General features: G+C 29.0%; 1 protein-coding gene across 6 annotated transcripts in view; it reads left to right on the forward strand.

Annotated features, from left to right (window-relative positions):
• The window catches only part of LOC129963761 (acyl-coenzyme A diphosphatase NUDT19-like), a 74597-nt gene extending 53605 nt beyond the window's left edge, over positions 1-20992 (forward strand). For 2 of the 6 annotated variants that reach the window (XM_056078298.1, XM_056078300.1), the window contains exons 2-5: positions 6540-6935; positions 7271-7632; positions 12979-13186; positions 19116-20990. In XM_056078298.1, the coding sequence (XP_055934273.1) occupies positions 6540-6935; positions 7271-7632; positions 12979-13186; positions 19116-19336 (1187 nt within the window). In that variant the 3' untranslated portion in view covers positions 19337-20990. Of the gene's footprint in view, positions 1-6011; positions 6032-6539; positions 6936-7270; positions 7633-12978; positions 13187-19115 lie in introns of those variants that run through there. The other 4 variants (XM_056078299.1, XM_056078301.1, XM_056078303.1 and 1 more) reach the window with 3 other exon arrangements.
• The last annotated feature ends 1596 nt before the right edge of the window (positions 20993-22588 follow it).

Genomic DNA, 22588 nt, shown 5'->3' on the forward strand with positions numbered 1-22588 from the left:
CCCGATTTTTAATTAATTAAAAATTAAGCGAAACTTTGATATTTTCCCACCATAACTTCCGAAAATATTTGCAACACAAGAATAATTTATAAATCATCTTAAATTTTTTTTAAAAATGTATTTTTTAATTATATCAATTTGATAAATACGCAAGTTTTTTTAGATCATTATATTCTATAGATTTCCTATTAATTCCTTTTTTATAGAACGGAGTCGATTCCTATTTTGATCAGATGGCCCTTTTTGCTTAATTTTGAAATCATTGTACATATAACATAAGGAATGTCATCTTAGTAGAATCATACAAAGTAAAATAACAGTTCCGAAAAGGTAAGACAAAAAGTAGAAAAATGTCTAACAGCAAATTTAGTTACATTTGCCATGTGATTGTTTCTGAAGCACTGCACTTGAACACGTTATTAGGCTGTCCATCTGTTGGCAAATTCTTAGTATTCTAGATTGAAAGAATAATATTTTCTTCATATTGTTTAACGAACAGAATAATTAGAGAAATATTGATTGAATCTGAACAAGCAAAGAATACGTTCTTGGTAGAATCAAGTTATAAAATAGGCAAAGTAAATAAATATCCAGGAGTCCAGCAACTTCAAAAGGCCGTTTTGTGGTATTATCAGAACGATTTCATTTTTGTGCTTTCATTTAGTTCTGAAGGACTTAGTACTAAAACTCTTTCAAATTAAAATCAAGTATCGTTAAATTCTAGAACATTCCACTGAATTTCTTTTGAAAGTACTACATTGTGCTATTTTACAATTAAAAGAAAATACGCTACTTTATTATTTAAAAAATATATCCATTCCTATAGTTTACTAATATTTAGATTTTGTTTAAAAAATATAATTTTTTTTTCATTATTATGTTTAAAATTACTTTTAAATTTTAATTTTAAATTTTTTACGGTATTAACGAAATTAACTGTCTTGAAAAATGACAGACTATTAAATTCTTTCATTGCTTCAATTTGCCAAAAATTGCCATAAAGAACTGCCTTTAAATTTAAATCTATACAAAAATATCTAATTTTGGACATAGGAGAAGGATAAAGGGGCTTCTACTGGGTTTAATATCGTCTTGGTTTTATAGGCAGTAAAAGTATCGGCTGAGATCGTATATGAACCATCTAACTCTAAATGAGAGATAGAGTGGAGTACTGAAATTATTAATTCAATTATTTAATTCCCCATGATTCCTTTATTATTGAAAATAGAAGGCTTGCTCACATTTGATTAATAAAAAGTCTTGTCATAACAAACAATTTTGTATTCAATTGTTTTGATGGCTGCAAACCCTTAGATGTTTCGGGTAACATTAGATTGTTTTTTAATCTGCTCATGTGGTGTCATTGTTGAAGAGCTCTCAATTGCAATCCTCTCCACTCTCTTCTATCCTTGTAATCTCAATTCTTGTGCAGTTAGAAATGGAAATAGTGTAAGAGGAGGGATTGATTTTTTTCCCTTAGCATCGCCAGAGCAAATTAATTTGCTTTCGATTTTTCAGGTTAACAAAAACTTTTTTAATTTAAAAATCATGATAATTTTTCCAATCTGTGTCTGAGGACCAGTTTTGGATGCAATGAAATAATATTGTCTTAAATTCCAAAATCTTGTCTGATTTTTTTTCCTTGAAAATATTTGGTGGGTTTTGAGATGTTATTACCATTTTGTTCTGTTTGAATATGTTTGGAAGATGATTAGAATAACATTTTTCAAAAAAAAAAAATCAAAATTAGTTAACAAAGAATTTTTTAAACAACAAGCAAAGTACATTTTTGCTCATATTATAACTGTTATAATTTTATCATTATAAGCGATGCCAAAAATGACAATAAATATTTCACTAATGTTCTTTTGCACTCAAATTTGCGTCATAAGTACTTCTTATCCTTTTAACTAGTTTTTTCTTTTAATCTGTTTTTTTTTTCTATACGAGGTATACAAAATGAAAAGTAAGTACTATAATCATCAAAAACTTCCAACTCCAGATTTTGAGGAATCTAAATGTTTCCGACCTCTCTAAATTCGAAAAACATATTCTTGGCATTATATATATCTACCTGCTGCGAACACGAGAATTTAAAACCCGTTGAAATTCAGACTGCTGAAATTTGGCATCTGACTTTTATACCAAATTTATTTATGAAGTTTCGAATGAACTCCATTCAGAGAAAATCTGTCTATCCGGCTGTCCGAATATATAAGTTAGCATGATAACTACAAAACAAAAAGATCTAGATATATAAAATTTGATGAACATGTTTAACATCAAAAATATAGACACCAAATTTGGAACCAAATCCGATAAAGGATTGACCGTCTGTAGGCCGGTGATTTCACAAGCAGCCAAATGCGACGGTTGAAAAACGCAATGAAAGACTTAAATAAATGAAATATGGCATGTAGTGATTACAATTGTATTCTATGCTTCATTAGTATGGATTAGAGATAGATTGGATGCATACATTAGTATGTGTCCAATCAGCCGATAAAAAAGACATCCAAAATGCATAATTGCTGTTCTGCTTATTGTATACTAACTACATTCCAGCGATTAATCGCTACAGATCGCATTCTAATAATCTCTTTCATAACTATTGTTCGCCAATGGCATATAGTTAATAATACTCAAGTACATTTATGAGAGACTATGCGAGAAAATTTCGGGGTGACCTCTCTTATTGGTTTAGTGCAAATATTCAAGAGTATATTAATTCTCCAACAATGGCGCAACATGACCCAAAAATTGATGAATAGTTCTTAAGACCTTTAATTCACTCGAGTCATTTACTGCTATAATAATTTAAGAATACATTTAATAAAATAAAGAATAAAAATTGCTGAATCTTTAAAAATTTTTTGAACATGTTAGGTATGAATTGATGAAGTATAAGTCTCTTTCGAAGTTTTATTTCACAATTATTAAATTCCAGTTTCAACATATTGTTTATTTATTGAAATTGTTATTATTGAAATAGCATAATTACTTAATAATTATTAATATCACAATTATAAAATTTAATATGTTGTATTATTTATGCATAAATGTAAATGTATAAATTATCGTATTGTTTAGTGCATTAGTTATAGTTTATTTATTAATTATCAAAACTAAACAAGTATTATGATAAAAATTTTAAATAAGTTTACCATAACAATTTCAAATAAAAAATTTAAAATTTATCTTTTTATCTTCCAGACTCATTTTTAATCCAGTTGTAACTAATTAAAAGTTTTAGAAATATATCATTTTCCTTGAAGTCAGCTCAATTTTGAATTGGTCAAATCCTCCTAATAATAAAAACCCTTCTGTGAAAAATTAAGATAAAACGAGAGAGTAATTATGCCGTTAGAGCTATTTCCAATAAATTAATTTTTAGATGCAAATGTTTATGCAAAAAGTTGCATAATAAAAAATGATTATGCTGCCTAATTTCAAAATTAACTATTGTATTATAAGAAGTAATTAGGCAACGAATAGGTATTAATTTTGTCTTGTATATAAAAGATATAAATTTCTAATAGTGAGCATAAATTTCATGATGATTAAGCAAATGTATAACTACAACCAATTTGAATAATTTTATATTCGTAATTATATTTGAAAATAACACCATGTTGTGGTATTTTAAATTCCTAAAAAAATATTAAATTAAAAATATTTCAGTTCACCCAGAAGTTGGCAAAATATTTCTAAAGGTTCCAATTTCAAAAAGACTTAATTTTTTCACCTGCTAGTAGCGTAAATATATATATATATATATATATATATATATATATATATATATATATATATATATATATATATATATATATATATATATATATATATTATTAATTCAAGCTCTGAACATAAGCTTAGCGGAGGCCATTTTCTTTTAGCAGACGATAATAAGCAATTTTCAAAAGCTTTTATTTTTTTCGACATGGATCGAGTTCGTCTTATTTTCCCAATCTTAACCTTTCCTACGCGAAGGGGAAAGACAGTTATTTAATCATACGTTTCCATTCCACTAATATTCTTCCTCTAAATGCAAATTAGAGTTGACCTCAAATGTACTCAGACTACGCCAAGACACTCTAGGCTGAAGGCATAAAGGTAGTTTTAAGACGATGCTCTGACTATAACGCCGCTGCTAATTTTCAGAACAATAAGTATCATCTGTAACGGTTTCTTGATACGTAGTTTGACATAGGCTTTGGAAATATAATACATTATCAGACCTGAATAGGAATTTTCAAAGCTTAAACTACATTGCTTTTCTTTTGAAGTAAGATAAAATATTTTTTTATATGATTTTACATTAAAATGTCATACCTTTTTTGTTGAAATAATTCTTTTATGTTATCCTATTTTATATTATATAAAGTTATTTTAATGAATTTTATCAGAATTTATCAATTTTTTTAAAAAAATATTTTGCTTGAAAACATTATTATTTCATAAATTATCTTCTTTTCTACTTAAAAGCTTTTATATATTTCGTTATCATAATATCTATATTTGCGATGTGAGTTAATTTTAATTATAGTAGGTGTCGAAGTCTTTATTTTGATTTTCGCTTAATCATAAATTCTTTCTTTCTTCATTTTGATTTTATTGCTTAATTTTAAATCATGGATGTTTTAAATCCATCTAATGTAATTAAAAATATTAAAGGAATTCTTCTTGATATTTCTACATAATGAATCGCAACAGATTCCTTGATTTACCTACCTATTTAATGTACCTAGGGAACATTAAATTTTATTTAAACTGTTACCGAAAAAATGCTTGAAATCTATTCTATTCAAAGTATTCTATTTCAAACGTCTTTATCTAGATATAGAAACTGTATTTCCAAAATTAAAATTTAATAAAACATTTTATTAAAATGCATTTTTGCAGAAAAAGAAATTTTTATTCCAAACACTGGAATATTTTGAATAAAATTAATGTTTCAAAGCACTGGAATTCAATCATTAATAAATAATATTAAAAGGTTGATATTTTACTTTCAAAATTCTATATTGGGATAAATGATTCGAAATAATCCAGAAAACAATTAAAATATCTGGCGTGGACATACATTTCTGTGAAACAAATATCTTTGATCGTTTGCTATTATCTTTATATATCATCGCAAGACATATTATTCATCAAATGATCGATTTTCTTCAATTCTAAGGCATTTAATAAAAACATTTTTTAAAATGTACTTTTATTAATATAGTAAAAGGCATAATTTTTTATTGTAACCCTTTTTTATTTCAATTTTTAATTTATAATTCCTCATTGCGAATATTATATAATCCGTTAATGATTCTTTTTTCAAAATTAGTACCAGTTATGTCTCTAGTATGGAATCAAAATTTGATTAAAGGAATCGATTCATTGCAGATAAAGTTCTAAAAAATATTAAAATGATATATTATCACAATAATACACAAGTATATAAAATTTTAAAACTATAAGCCTCAAAAAGTAAGTGAAAAACCGATTTAAATATTCCACTCTTATAAACTTGAAAAAAAATCAAGTTTATAAAACAAGGGGTCAGTTTCAATAAAAGAAAGTAAAACTATGATCTCTCATCAATTATGCATTATTTTTCTTGGGAATATATACGCAATGCCAAGGAATAATACATCTAACTAACTAGCACTTTAAAAGGGAAAAAAATTTACAGTTGAAAATCAGGCCTAAATTGAAATTATGGACTCTAAAGCTTATTTTTTAAGCTCTCGTTAAAACAATGATATCTTGAACTGCTCTTACAATCGTATGATAAGAATAACGATCGAATTGGCTTATCATTTTAAATTTCTACATCGAGTCGGCCAAAGATAATTTATGTCGTGATCATTGGAATAAAATATAAATAGAAAAAACCAAAGAATCATGTTTAATCGATTTTTACCAGTACCAACTGATCAATGAATTATGGATTGCAAGTGAGAACCAGAATCTTATTCAATAGTCTAACATTATTGCAAATGAAATCTTGCATAGTTTCTAGAATAACTAGTTGATAAAGGTAAATACTAAGTACAGCTGATGAGCAGCAAAATGTATTTCTATATTTTGTATTAACGTCCAACTTCTGTTTTTCAATTCCTACTATTAGCTCACTTTCTCTCTCTCTCTCTCTCATATATATATATATATATATATATATATATATATATATATATATATATATATATATATATATATATATATATATATATATATATATATATATATATATATATATTGTTCATCCACTCAAGTTCAAATACATTTTTTAAAACCTGTAGTGGATGACACTTGATGTTAATACAGTTTTTTTTTTCAAATATTAATTAAATTTGCCCAGTAATTTCTATTTGGTCGCCAAAGTCGCCAAATCCGTCGCCAAGTTTGTCACCAATTTTGTAATTATTTAATAAAAAGTAACTAAAATAAAAAAAAAAAATTGTTGACCTAAGTAGGAATTGACTTAAAAAATTTTGCTTTATATATTACTTGTTTATTTGTCTAAACAATGCGTTCTTTCTTCACAGATATGGAACACATTCCCCCTTGGAGAGAGGCAGCCAGTGTGATGATCGTGGTACGTACCTCTTTGCAGGAACTAGTCGGCAATAACCTCGCGAGCATGATGAATCGTGCTCGTTCCTCAAATTTGCAACTGGTCAGCAAAAACCACTGTGATTACCGTCTGCTCATGGTGAAGCGCAGCGGACTCAGCTCGTTCATGGCTAATGCATATGTATACCCTGGGGGTTTAGTAGAGATAGCGGATTACTCGCCTAGGTGGTACGAAGTCTTTCAGGCACGTGGGGTTTCTAAAGATTCATTAAAAGAATTCAGCACCCGCGTCAAGGGGCCTCGACCCAACATCATTACAGAATCAGTAACGCTGCAGTGCGCGGGGGTGCCACAAGATCAAAATCCTGGTGAGTTACTTATGGATTCGTGTTTTCTTACTTAAATAATTGTTTTTGAGAGAAATAAAGATGAATATATTTGATATTACGCATGATACTTTAAAACTAAAAATATCTGCTTTGTGCATGAAGACGATTTTACAAGAGAGACTAAAGATCCAAATACGATTCAAAATTAAGTCAATGTAAATCTCAGTTTTTTAATGCTTGCTGATGATAATCTATTGCTACCAAGCTATTTTGAGGATTATAAAACCTATGCTATTGCCTAAATGAACATCAATGCTATCCATAGTATACATTAATCTGTATGCAACTAATTATTTCCCCTCACATTCCAATAGATCGGACAGATGCTCCTCTGCCCCCCGATGTAGCCCTGCGCATTGCAGCCATCCGTGAGACATTCGAGGAAACGGGTGTACTTCTAATGACGAAAGGAGAAGGTTCCCCCTCCTCCTTGTCTTGGTACCAAAACGTAGACGTAGTGTCATGGCAAGAGAAAATTCGGCGGGACCCGATATCTTTCGCCGACTTTTGTCTGGAGGCCGGTGTCTGTCCAGACATCTGGTCCCTGTACGAATGGTGGGACTGGCTAACTCCCACATCTGTCGGTCACAGGAGGTACGACACCATGTTCTATGTTTGCTGCCTTGAAAAGCAACCAGAAGTGGTGCTTGACCACAGTGAAGTCGTAACACTCAAAGTAAGTAATTTTTTTCTATTCTTCTAATAAGTATGTAAATCTTACCAAATATGTAGTAGCATAACTAAATATTAAGAATCATCGATCGTATGGCTCTTCCATTTTATCTTAACGACAATTGCTATCAAATCAATCAATAGATTCCATGGATTCTTTTCATTTGTGATATTAGAATATTGAGGGATAATGGAGGTTTATATCCTCAACAAAGCTCCCTTTGAGTCAAAATTTTCAGATTTCATTTTCGTAAATAACAATCTCATGACATGTAACGGAAATCGATGACTTTTCAACGACCTCAAAGTGCAAAGCAGCTAAAAGCACAAGCACAAATTCTGAAGAAAGAAACAGTTAGATGGAAAGATTTGTAGACAGAAGCAAGCAGTATTTACAAGCAAAAGAACAACAAATATCAGTTAGCAGTAATGATACTATATATAAATCTAAAGCAAAAATAGTTTTACTAAATTTTGTGCAACAAGTTTTGTAGGAAGAAGATTTGGGAATCTACTTGGGACATCATGATACATTCGCCAATATTATTTATATATATTATTATATGTAAAATAATTGATTAAGTCGTAGTGCATTCAAAAAAATGATTCTATATAAAATTCGATAGATTTTAAGCATTCTTAAGAATTCTCAGTTTTGTTGTATATATTCTCAGACGTTCAAATTTAGTATAAAATTCATCAATAAAATTGGGTATGTAATATTGAGCAGGCGACTGTATATTGTAATATAAAAATGTTAGATTACAATAATATATAAAAATGTTATAAAATGTAATATAAAAATGTTATGCACTAGAAATGATTGTGATCATAAAAATAACCCATACAAGTGAATATAAATTTTGGTTGCAGAAACTAGAAGCAAATCCTGTCAGATGCTCCCATTTGCAAAATGTTAGACATGTGGGTTCCATGACAATTTTTATTTCCTTTCCATAAAATCAACTTAATTTGCTGAATTTAATTATTAAATAGTAAATCTCACAATGCAAACATTACCCAATCAAAACATTAGTATACACGATACGCTTTAAGTAATATGTCTGTCATTTATTTTATCCGATCTAGCTTTCTCATAATTTAAAAAGAAATGTAAAACTAATTCAAGCAATTGACACAAATTATGATTCTTAATATTGTCTTTCAATAATTAAAGTAGCTAGAAAAACGTTAAATTAATATATCAGAACCATCAAAATTATCTCCAAATGAATTAATATCGTAATTTTCAGTTTTATGAAAGCAATAGAGAGGAAAAATAGATTAACTTACATGGGGCCGATATTTTGATGGGCAGATAAGATTTCCAAATGGTAGTATTTTCATTTCATTTTCAAAGTCATCTGTTTTCGGAATGTTAAAGTTTAATTCCTTTTGGATCTGCAAATCTACAAGCATCATCACAGCGATCAAAATATTTGTTGTTTTCATCACGTGATGATAAACGACATATGATCCTAACATCAAAAATAGTCTGTTTTCATGCAAATTTAATTAATTTGCATGTAATTCATTCGTAACATTTTACAAATTCATTCGTAACATTTAATAAATAAAATATATACATGTGCACTTAATATTAATTTCATAAAGATCATCCTCTGGTATAATCTCTTCCTTTAAAATCTTTTAATTTTCAGACTAAAATAAATCATAAATATTGACTTATTTTTGTAATTTAAGAATGGCAATGTTTTGCTTGAATTTCGCTGGTTAACGCGAACAATTATTATTAGCTTTCACAATGAACTTAAAATTTATGTATGAATACTAATGAATTTTCTAACTTCTGTAATTCATTCCAGTCATAACTAAAAAGAAAAACAAGTGTATAAGTGCAATCTCAAAATAAATTTGGTAGCCCTTGAATGACATCATATATTATAGAACGCCAAAATTACAAAATAAAGTTTTGTATAAAATTAATAAACAGATGACAAATTGCAATAGTTGATGGACATTCTAAGTCGTAAAAATGAATTTCTCCTAGACGAAAAATTTGTCATAAAATACATAGGCGGTCATAAGTAGTTAGATTTTTTCTAAATTCTCCCTTTTGCTTCTTTTTCAATTCAAATAATATAATTAATCACTCTAACCGCCAATTTATTTTACAGATTATTTAATAAAATAAGAAAGAATGCAAAAAGTAAACTGCATTCAAATATAGAATTTATTAAGCATTTGAAAATCTGCAACCAGAATCAATAATGTTAATAATAATGAAAAAAGTTCTGAGCTAACGCAATCTTCAAAATAACAGTTAGGTTAACAATTAAAAAGCATTAGATCAGTTAAAAATAACTTCGCGAGAATAGGCAAAAGTATAAATCCGTTTTCCTAAAAAGAAAGATTCAAATATCAGTAATAGCTATTTTTGTTAGCACGATTTTTTTTTTTTTTACTGTTTTTAGTTAATTAATGATATTTCAAATTTCACTGAATTATTATTAGATTCCTAACAAATATAAATTTCTTTCAAACAAATAAGAAACTGCCATAAAATGGAACATCTCATAAATTTTAGTTCTTTCCTCCTGGAGTTATGTTACATTGCCAAAAAAGTTGCGTGATTTCTTTACGATTCAATTAGCCATTTAAACATCGATTCAGACATTTATATTCAGCTTACAGGCATTACTTACATTTACAGACAGCTTAAGTGGGTCAATATTCTCAAATTAAATTATAATCTGTGATGAACCGACACAAAAGTACTTCAGTCCAGATGAGTTACTCAAATTGATGTAGTCTGATTGTAAAGAGAAGCCAAAGAGTCATTAGCCTGTTTAACGAGACAGATAAATGACTTTACAAGCAATTTACTCATCAATATGCTTTTATTAAAATCTTTGACACTCATATCCATGACTTCCTGATGCTACAGTTGCCATCTGATGGTTCAAACAAGTTTTTTTGACAGCTACGAGAATGGAAAAAAAAATATTTTTAGAAGAATAGGGCAATGATCTGGCATTGAACCGAGATTCCATATTACAAACTGCAGTAGTTGTTTTCTTTTTCTTTTAAGCATTGAAAGTTTTTTAAGAAAATGAGAAAATCAAACATTCAGAATAATTTATAGCACTAAATTCATGGCACTGACTAATGTTTGCAGTCATTTATGCTTTTAAGTAAAATCTTCATGCTACTACTTAAGATAAATTAAATAGTTAATTTGAGGTTTTGTACGTTATGAAATTTCTGATAACTTTTCAATGATTCATAATGATGTAACAATCAAATTATGTGCTACGCCATTTCATTTTTAAAATATTGAATAGACATGCCTCTACTAATTCAACATTTGAAATCTAAAGATGGTTGGGCAAATAAATTCATTTAGATCTCAATAAATCAATTATAAATTAGTTATAATTTTAAAAATGAATATCTACTAAAAATCATCTGTTCAAATTCTTCTTATCCTTAAGGAAAATCAACTAAAGGAAAAGGATTTTCAAATCATATTTATAGCTGAAATATTAAAATCGAGAGGTACATACATACAACATTACATAGTAGTTAATTTGGTAAAAGTGAATTTTAGTGTGCCCTTGCTGCGCCAACAATGCCAAGTCCCCAATAAAGATGGCGGACAAAATAAACAAATACTTCCGCGGAATAGTTACGGTACCATTTACCGCCATAAAATTAGGACTTTTTACTAATAAGTATTTTTTTTTTTTTTTTTTTCAGATTGCCCGGTGCTTTTTACAGATGCCCTTGGCATCTGTAGAAGGCACCGGGCAGAATTTTTTAACTTAAAAAAAAAACATCCTACGGCTTCGCTAGCAGCGGGCCGTAGGATGTTACAACCTAGTAGCTTCGCTAGCACAGTGAACATAAGGATTGTGTAGATAACAGAACAATCCATAACCAAAACAAAAGAAACAACGGAGGAAGAAGCAATGGAAACATTCTCCATACAAAATTTCAAACAAGCATCCGTTTCCCAACTTTATCAACTCGTAAAAAAATATATTCCACTCACCCTTCATCCATTCTGCCAGTTCGATATCAAACCATTCTCCATACAAAATTTCAAACAAGCATCCTTTCCTAACTTCATCAACTCGTAATATATATATATATATATATATACACATTTCACTCACCTTTCATCCATTCTACAGGTTCGAAATACTCTGTTCCATCCATTTACCCGACATCCATTCTTGCACAATTGCCTACATAACAAATTATGAAGGTAACCAACCGTTAGAACACCAAGAGAATTACAAGAACTGCGAAGAATTTCATTGCAGCTGTCTTTTAAAGTGAGAATGCAGACGATTTCGTAAATTAAGAATTCAGACGATTTTTAAAGCGCATACTGACAATTAAAAATTGCAAAAGAAAAAATATTTTCTGTTCATATTAACATTAAAAACAAAAGGAAATAGAAAATACTTTTAATTATAAGCTTAACTTTCTTTATTTAATAAACTTAAAGAACAAAATTAAAATCTTTAATCGAAATTTTTTTAATATTTTTAATTTAACATTTTTTATAATATAGTTGTAGTTTAAGTACAACTCAACTATTACAAAAAGTAGTAAACAAAAGAGTATTAAGGTTGCTAGAAGAGCGTTCCGATGGGTTGCCATATTGGCGACAAACTCGGGGGCACACTATTCTTCACTTCACTCGTTAATTTAATCTAAAATTCATTTATAAGCGTAGACTAAAATGATTAGTTTTAATTTCCGTTTTTGTTTTTTTCCCCCTATGAGAACAAAACAATAGTGTATTTTCTGTGTACATTATCTAGAAGATCGAAGTTTCGCATTTTTCTGGTTTGGTGGTAAGCATTAAGTTATTTAAAACAACAAATATCCGAAAGCTTCCAGAGAAAGAAGCAGTACTTTTGATTTAATATAGAGACCGTAAATTTAGTATACTGTACTTTCTCTATACTACATACACGAAAAAGTAAAAAGGATCTAAGGATTAAGTAAAAAGAAGAATGAAAATTTAATGGGAAAAAAGCATCATTTAGATGGCATTTAGGTAGATATCTGCAAATATGTTCAGGATAGACATTATTCTTGCAATAACATGTAAATCCTGAATAACTTTTGAAGTGCAATTTTTTGTTCTCATATAACATTTTTAGACAAAATTTTACCTCTTCAAACAAGAAATAATGTCTATCCTATGTTAAAAATATTTTCAAATCGAAGGATATTCGAAAAAAATTACGATTCTTTCATCACACATTTAATAATTTCTATAATTTGAACGGTCTGTGATATTATAGATCCCAGATATTTTTCGAAGAAATTCTATCTATCCTTAAGAGTCAATAATTTATATTGCTTTTAGTGGTGTACCCCGGAAGAAATGTTGGAGGAACATTCGACGAACGCCTTGTTCCTGGCCCCTCCCCAAGTATATGAACTGTCCCGGCTCATCCATTTCAGCTCTTTCCAGACCCTAAGAACATTCGCAAGGGACCGAGCTAATAAGGGCGTCGAGCGGTGGTTGCCAGTCATCATTACCTGCCAGGATGGAGTCATTTCACTACTGCCAGGTCTGTTTTGTTTAAATCCAATTGTCCTAGTTATATTCCGATTACAAATTCAAGAATTTCATAACATAACTAAATTATTTCTGTATAGATATATAGATAATCTGTGTATCTAATAAATAAGGATGTGTTAGAAATTGCAAACGTTTCAGTCTCCAACCTCAAAAACGAATAGGATCTACAAAAATGCAGATCTGTATATATATATATATCGTAACAGTGATTATTTTTAAATCAAGGATTATGTAATCATTATAATAATTTTTGCACCATAAGACACATTATGACTTATTTTTTATAAACAATGGATCATATCGCTACTACCGTACAGAAATATGATACTTTGTGAACCATCCATTCAGTGTTGTGATGCTTTGTATTCTTCTGATAGTTTTCTAATGTGGTGCCATTGAAAAACTAATTTTAGTCTCCTAAAAATTTTCTCACATATTCTCTAATAAACTTGTCATCCAGAGTACCTTTTACATGGTATTGGCTTACAAGAGTTGCGAAATATTAACTTTAGGCTTGAATTTAACGTTTTTAATATAACTATCGTGTCATCCTTGGCGAGTTATTTGGCGAAAGAGCCCGGTCATGTGGTTAATAACATCTGAAAATAGTATCTGTATTTTAGATGCATTTCTCCCAATCGATTGAAGCAAAACATTTGTTAAAAAGTTGCATTTGTAGTCACAAAATTTCATACCAACTTTAATATTGTTAACGCATTGCGTTTTGAGTTATAGCGTTTATATGTTTCTGAAAGTACAGACCAACAGAGCTCAACCCCTTATTCGATTTAGCTCAAAATTTGAGAAGTGTCTACATCATACATGATAAATGTGCGTGCCGAATTTTATCCATCTTGCTCTCTTCTTAATTTATATTATAACAGTAGGACAGAAAGTCTTCATCTGAGTGTATTTTGTTCACATTTAGATGGAAAGCAACAAATTTGCCTTAAAGACTGTGTGCCAAATTTCATTCATCTAAATCCAATCGTTTTTTGAATTTTGTCACAGACAGACAGACGGATATTTTTCAAAAATATGTTTTTTACTCAGGGAGGATTGAAACGTGGAGATTCGTCGAAATTCGAATTCGTCGCGAGTTCGAATTTTTTTGCCGATTACTATACTTTCTCTATACTAAGTATACGATAAAGCAATAAATATTTAAATATCAGTCTTGGTGAAAACCAAATAATTTGCTCGTCTATCAACAAACCATTCACTTATTATGTTTTGCAAATCAAGATATAATCGTCTGTCGACAAGCATTCACAGATTATATCATCCATATCCAGTAATAAGTGCACATTTTAACATTTCTCTCGTCTATTTAGTCACTGTGATTATACTCATTTTGAAATGATTCAAAATTCTCATTCTTTTTTTTTTTTTTTTTTTGGTCTTTGCAAATTGCTTAAGATTTTTCTCCTGGGAAAATCTCGCACAATTCCTCTCTTGTAGTGGACGAAATATCTTTTTCTTCTTGTTCTCATCTTGTTTGAGGATCAAAGTATTACTCACTTTAAATCTATTGAATACAGAATATTCAGGAAAATTGCAGCACATCCGTTACTTTTCTATTGTGCATATATTCGACTGATTATTCGGCAGTACTTAGAGATTCTACAAACGTTCTTGTCGATCTCCATCCTCAGTTGTTATACTGACACAAAGCTCCGATACTTTGCTTAAGATTCAGATAAACTCATTTGGATATCATTGAGGAATGAAAATGATTTGTTGTGGGGAAAATGGCATCTAGTTCAGTAATTAGGGACCTCTATTGCTTGAATCTCTATCGCAACAGATGGCAAAGCTCATCCTTTTCTTCTCGTCAGGAAAGAAGTAATTAATTTCAATTTAATACCTTATGTTCTTTTATTTTCGAGAATATGTAAATTTTGCTTCCTGTCTTCTCTAATGTTGGACAGGAAAGAATTTTTTTTTTTTTTTTTTTTTTTTTTTTAATTTTAAGACAATACAAAAAAATTTCAGAAAAATATTTCTGGAAAAAAAGATATCACCCGAAAACATCAAAATTACGAAATCAAAAATAATGATTACAATTTGTCAAAATGAAAAGGGTAATTTTAGGTTCTTTATATGATTTGTATTCATGTCAGTGAAGAACGTTTAATTACGTAATATGGAGATAAAATCATATCTGAACGCATTCTAAAACATTTCCAATTTTTATGTGTACTAACATATTGCAATTAAATTAAATGGATGCATTTGAGAACCAACAAATTTTTTACGGATTTCAGGCTTACAGTTACAAATTATAACTGCGAGTAATGTTGTACAGAATTGATTCATCTCTAATCAATTGCAAAAAAATGTTGATAATGCAATAACTAATTTGAAACTCTTTAGCATTTGAATTTTTTTCCATGTAATACTTCAAGGAAAAAGATACATCTCAAAATAAGTATTACATTTGTTGACTTGGATTGAATTCCAAATGGGTAATTGCTGCTAAACATTTTCAATGTTAAAACTATATATTACTATGTTGAAACAAGAAAAATCGTGAAGGTTGCAATGCATAAAATGATAAAAATATTTTAAGTTTATTAAGGAATCGTGAAAATAGTAAAGGAAAAGTATCACGATTGCCTAATGACTGAGGAATAATATCTGCAAAAAAATTAAATGGTCATAGAAGATATAAAACTAAATTGAAATAATTGGTGAATTACCTGGCACCAATTATTGGTTCTGACTATCTAAAGTAACCAACACGTTAATAAAGTTACAATAACTTGAAATTAGTATCTATGCGAAGAGAATAGACGGAAAAATAGGTAATAATGCATATGTTGGTGTTGCCAAATATAAGCATGTCAGATTAAAATGTTTTTAAATTATTGTATTTTCAGCATCGGATCATTTTTTTTTCGAATATTTTTCAAAATTGAAGAAAGCATGTATGTAGCATATTATATAAAAATTAGATAAATGTATACTCCATATAAGAAACTACTCAATTAAACCTCGTAAGCGGAAGTAACGAAACTCAAATATTCTAACAGAATTACTAAGAATGAATTAAGAACAGAAAAAATGAGTATTCTGAATGATGAAATGTACCCTAACAATTTTTCCGAAATTACAACTGAAATTAGTAAATCAATTTCTTTATTTTGAGAGGAATGTATTTTAAAATATAATTCTAATCCTTTTCCCAAACAGTGATCCACGGTTTGTAGATCATGATTTCAAGATTCCAAATGCACAAAGAAACCAAACCATTAATACGGTATACTGAAAATTAACTTAATAAATCTCGAAAGGCAAAAGAAACGTTATGATGTCATCGTAATTCATGCAAAAAATTTTGTATAATGAATACTAAATACCATCAATCCATCTTATGACATTTGTAACGATTGTTTTTAATTCAGAAAAGATTGCTTTCATAATAATGGGGAGGAGGGGGGGAACGAGCTAGCATTTCACATTCAAAAATACTCATTACCCCTGGATGGGTATTATTATTTTAAAATTTAAATACTCTTTACGCTTTTCTGTTGCTGACTCGGTTGACACAAACTTGGGTTGATAGAAATCAGAATAATCGTTCTGTTCTACTGTACTTATTTATTAAATTTATATGAAGCCTTTATTTGATATCCAGTGGTAGATATCCTATTCAACAAAGTAAGTAACAGTTCGGGGCCGCGAGCAGGTCGATTAAAAACTTTTATTTTTCTATTTGCTAAATAAATGAGCTAATAAAAAATATAAATTCTACGAATGATAAAATATTAAGATAATATTAACACTTTATCGAATGTAAATTGGTCAGGTTCCTATCTATATCATCGCGTTCTCTTAGTTATAAATATATTTCTAAAACCGAACATGTGCTTCACTAACATTGTTCACAAGCGTAGGTGCCAGAGAAATCTAGAGACATGATAAATAAATGAAAACAAATATATATTCTCAAAGCTAATATATTTTTTAAATGTTAACCTAAAATAAATCTTTAACTTGCCAAAATGCGAAACTAAATTTACCATTTTATTAAAAGAGGGGCTTCGTTATGTGCTGTACCCAGGGCCGCTAAGTTTAAAATATTTTTATGTTAATTTAAAATAAGTCATTAACCTGCCAAAATGTGGAACTAAATTTGCCATTTTATTAAAAGATGGGCCTCGTTACATGCTTTAACCAGGGCCGATAAGTTCCTAAATCGTCCACTGACGATACGACTTTCTCTGCATTCATTGATCAAAAGTAGAGTTCTCAGGTAAAGTTTCAAATGCAAATAGAAAAATGAATTAATTTTCTTCCTAGGCGGCATACCCTTGACCTAGACGGTAAACATTAAGCTCTCTCCTGACCCCGGAAGCTTTTTTCTTTCTTCTTTCCCTCTACTCCCTTTGCAGATGCCATGAATATTCAAACATGTATTTATTCATATGGCCCGACCGCCGGGTGTAGACGAGAGATGGGGAAAGAGGTTAGTTACCGAATACGTTCTTTGCGGAGTAAAAGAATTCCGCCTTCGTGTTTTTTCAAAGTTCACGTGTTTTATAATTCCATTAAATATAATTCCAAAGTGACTTAATTCAAAACAGTGTACAGACACTGCAATTTTGGTACAGTGTCAAACCAAGAAAAATGCCATCGTAACAAGCGTATTTGACAGGAAACATTGGCAATGAATTGTAAAATCTACATCCGACATAAAAATGCTAATTTCACACTTCTTTAACAAAACCCTATTAGCTGAAAATACATTAGACCCTATAAAGTTCGATATCAGTGACGACTTCGGAAGTGTAAACATGCTTTTATAATTTAGCTTTCTTCATCATATCAAAATTTCCTTTTATCTTAAAACTGAGTCATCATACAGCTGAACTCACAATATCTTTCTTCACAAATAGTTAATCTAACCTATAAAATATACTGTTCTCTATGTTATAAGTGAGATAATAATATACTGAAGTCATAAGATTACATTTTCGCACCAAATAAAATGACTTTCACAAAAACTTAAGCTGCCGGCAGGCACTAGTTTCATCATTAATTTTTAAAACAGCATAAAAACTAAGTAATATAATAGTTTTTATCAATTAATTCTAGTTTTGTTTTTGTTTTTGGAGCAAATTAAGGCTAAAAGAACTAATGAATATATATATATAATATCGGCGCAATGTGCGTCATTATAAATTCAGTAACTAAAACAATGACAAGTGCTTAAAAAAGTGCTTATTGTGAAAAGTGCTTAAAAATTTATTGAAACAAAAAGGAAAAAATTTAGTAAAAAACTTTTTTTTTACTAAAGTTTTTTAGTTATTGAAAAGTTTTTTTTTTGTTTTTTTTTGTTTGTTTTTTTTAATTTTAAAGTGATATAAATATTGTTTATATATGCACCAAAGTTATTGAGGAAAATATTAACTTTTCTTAATTTTTTCATTAAAAATCTAATTAAAATTTTGAAAAACTTTCTTAATCAGCTACACTAGTACCTACATGCATCATACTTTAATAAATTATGTATTTTTTCTTCTCAATAGGAACTCTTCAAATTCCTATTGCCAAAGCGGTAAATGTTCTGCTTGTAGAATGTTCCGAACGATTTTTTAATCATGTGTGTTATGATTTAGAGATAATAAAGCAGTCTATAAATATTATTATATTTTTTTTAAAGCTAGTGCTGAGTTGGTTTAAAAATGTTTACATTTGCAATGTGTTTATCATTTAAAAATTGTGTTTTATCTCTTGGATTATGTAAATCAACAAGAAAATTTTGTTGAAAGATTTTCTAAAACAAACAATTAAACCAGAATATGCTCCAGAAAACATTTTTTAAAAAATGTAAATCCAAAAATGTGACAACAGTGATATTATTGAGTTAAATACTATTCTAAAAGTTCATAAACATTTTCATATATTTTCAGGTGATGAGATGTATCCTCGAAAGCCCGACTATCTAGGCAAAAGTCCAGGACCTGATTATCCAGTAAGCGTGGACGAGATGCGAAAGCGACATACTGGCATTCACCGAATTGAAGTAAGAGGTCCCATCTGCACCGTTTTCTGTACCATTTCGCCTTCTTGTGGCCATCTGCAACCGCTTACGTATCAGCCGGATAGGCCAGTCGTACAGTCCTATCTATGACCAGAAACTGCCACTCTCCCTCCTTTGCCAAATGATGGCACGATGACCTCCGGACTGACAAAAGCCAATTTCAGGATATAAATAATGAATCGACTACAACAACGTGTTGTTTGGAATCAGGAACACTTATTTACCTCCTTTATTTGTATTTATACATAGCAAAATGATTATTTGGCGAGATGGTCTTCTGACATATATCAGAATTTATTATTTTATTAAATCACGGGACAAAATAGAAAAGAAACTGATGTAAAAAAATGAACTAAAAAAAATAATCATATTATTTGCGATACTATATGTTATTTATAATCTAGGGTTAATAAGAATTATGAGGTGAAAGAACTGAAGCGCAATTGCAACCGACCATTTTCTTTGGTTTTCTTTCTGTCAAATTAATGCGATTCGTCAAGGAAAGAAAAAAAATTAATTTGATTTATGCACAGTAAATCATGCTTGGTAAAAAAATAAAATTCTTTACTAAGCACAGTATAATTAAATATCTTAGATAACCATTTCTTGAATCAGAAAAAAAAATTTATTAATATTGTTATATGTCAAAAATTCATTTGGGATTTGTAAAAAAAAAAAATCTATAAAACTGGATTTAAAAAAAATTCATATTAGAACTGTTATATAAAAGCAGTAAAGAACTATAACAACTATTTCATCAACAACCCTAAAATATAATTCTTCAACAAAAAGCAGATATTGGCGATTATATTAATAACTCAGAGAATATATATATACTTTTCAGAGAGTGGCAGATTACCAACTAAAAAGTTAAGTAATTAAGAGCCATTAGAATAGGTGTTGTTTAAAACACTTTATTTTATTAATTAAAATTTGTGAAAAAGAAACAATTCCGCCATTGTTCTTAAAGCAGTAGCAATATTTGATTACTATTATCTACATAAATTTGATATAAATACATTCACCTGAGATACATATATCACTATTTCAATGACCAATTTGAAGAACATCCCTTGTATCGACTGAAGATATATACATTCCGATAGAATGCTGCATAGAGTGCCATCAGTTAACCTAGACATCTAATAAATTATGGTTGTAAAGAAAGAAGCAAGAAGTAAAATTACTGGAGGAAAAGTATTAGAAAAAGAAAATGGTTACACAGTGACTTAATCGTCTGTTTTTAAAGCTTGCAACCTTCTTTGGTTATTGAGGTTCTATTTAATTTATTGGTTCTCTTATATATGTTTGCATGAACATTATAATGGGATTCAATCTGTTAAAAAAAATTCTTTATGGAAATTAACAAGAAAGAAAAAGGGTACAAACATATATGTTTTGCATAAACTATTGAAAAAAAGAATTTATTTCCTTAAACTATGCAGCCATGTTGATCCTCTTAACTCTGACAATTATAGGCAATAGAATTATCATGCCTCTACAAAAGTACTTATATTTTAATGAAATTGCATGATAGAAAAAAAAGAGAGAGAGAGAGAGAGAGAAAACCCCGATACAATGATAATATTCGAAATCACAAAAAATTTTTATAGATCCGTCAAATGACCAACTCGTCATTATGTATGTAAAGTATCTACTGTTTGTATGTTTTTAAATTTTCTTTTATGTAATTCAACACGTGTAAATAGTTTTGGAATAAAAATATTTTATAATTAAAAGAAATCGGATTTCCTGTATTTTAATACTCAGATGAAGCATATTTCTAATTTTCAATTACTAACACAAAAAACATTTCAACAAAATAATCTAGCTCAAAAGTTGCATGTGGGGAATGTTCCTCTAAAAGAATATTCAAAAATATGTTTAAGGAATATTTTCCACGACATGACAGCTATTGTAGATGAAAAAGGGATGAGTTTCTTTTAAAGTGTTATAGAAAAAATTCTAGTATAAGAAAGAACCTTTAAAGTCAATAAGCATTTGCACCAAATGAATTTTCTCAACAGAAACATTCCGCACAGACGTCAGAAATGACAGCTTCGGCACCTTCAAATCTATACGACTACATTACAGTGCCTAGTCACTGCTTTTTTATATTGCAACCTTGTTCACAGAAAATTTTCATCCCTTGATTAAAAAAACTAATGAGAGAAAATGAATGAATGAATGAAAAAGGAAAAATGAAACGTAGAAGAAAATAAGCTTTAACGAAATCACAGAGAAAAAAATCAAATTAATGAATGATTACAAAGGCAATAATATTCAGAAAATTTCTACGATATAAAAATTATTAAAAAAACAATATTATTAAATCAACAATGAAAAGGCATTAATTTTGTGCAAAATGATTTCCAACACTCCTCGCTTTCTGGAGTTCATAGTGCAATTTTACCTTTTCTTAATGCCAAATTGAATGAATCCCCATTCTTATTGAAAAGTATGATGTAGTACAAGGAGTAGATTATCAAAAAAAAATTAGTTAAGTTCTTAGAGTTAAAAGCATGAAAAATTACATTTAAATATTCTTATTCTTTCAACAATTTTTTATGTTCATAAACATTTGTTGATATGTTTTCCTCATTCTTTATTTCAATTTCATAAATAGCAATTTAATTCTACTTAATATGTACTTTTGACCTCTCCCCTGCAAAATTAATAAAATTCTTTGTTATTTTTAGCATAATTTCTATCATTATTGTTCAAAAATATCTAATTTTATTTTCTTTATCAGAAAATGTGTTAATAAACTGGATAAAGGATACCAATATATTTTAAGATATATTTCTATTGAATTGTATTATCTAAAAGGGCTACTTTATTTCATAATTTATATTGTAAAATATAATTACATTATTTTTGAAAAAAAAAAAGTCATTTTACGAATGTTCGAAGGACATCAAACTTGTCATTTAATAACTAAAAAGGAGAGAAATGCGCTGACCTTCCTCGTTCTTCAGTTAGATGCACATTTTAAAAGAATATTTGAAATTCTTATTAGCCATAATCTATTGTTGTAACTAATACTTATTTTGTTACTAAAGATTTTGTAAAAACTATTGCGATTCAAAACAACAGTGAATTTCCAACTAGGCAGCAAGTTAGAACTATTTGTCTATTTTGTAAAACATAACCATTGACCATTTTGTAAAACATAATTAATAGGTCAAATATAATTTGTTTCATTATTTCCATTTTTTTAATTACAATATCTACAATCACTGAGCATTGTTAAATAAATCTGTGCACAGACATGAATACAGCCACAAGTCACCATTAATAGAACCACATGAATATCCACTAAGTTACTAAAAGAAAAAAATT

This window comes from Argiope bruennichi, chromosome 3 (genome assembly GCF_947563725.1).
Source record: "Argiope bruennichi chromosome 3, qqArgBrue1.1, whole genome shotgun sequence".
NCBI classification, from domain to species: Eukaryota; Metazoa; Arthropoda; class Arachnida; order Araneae; family Araneidae; genus Argiope; species Argiope bruennichi.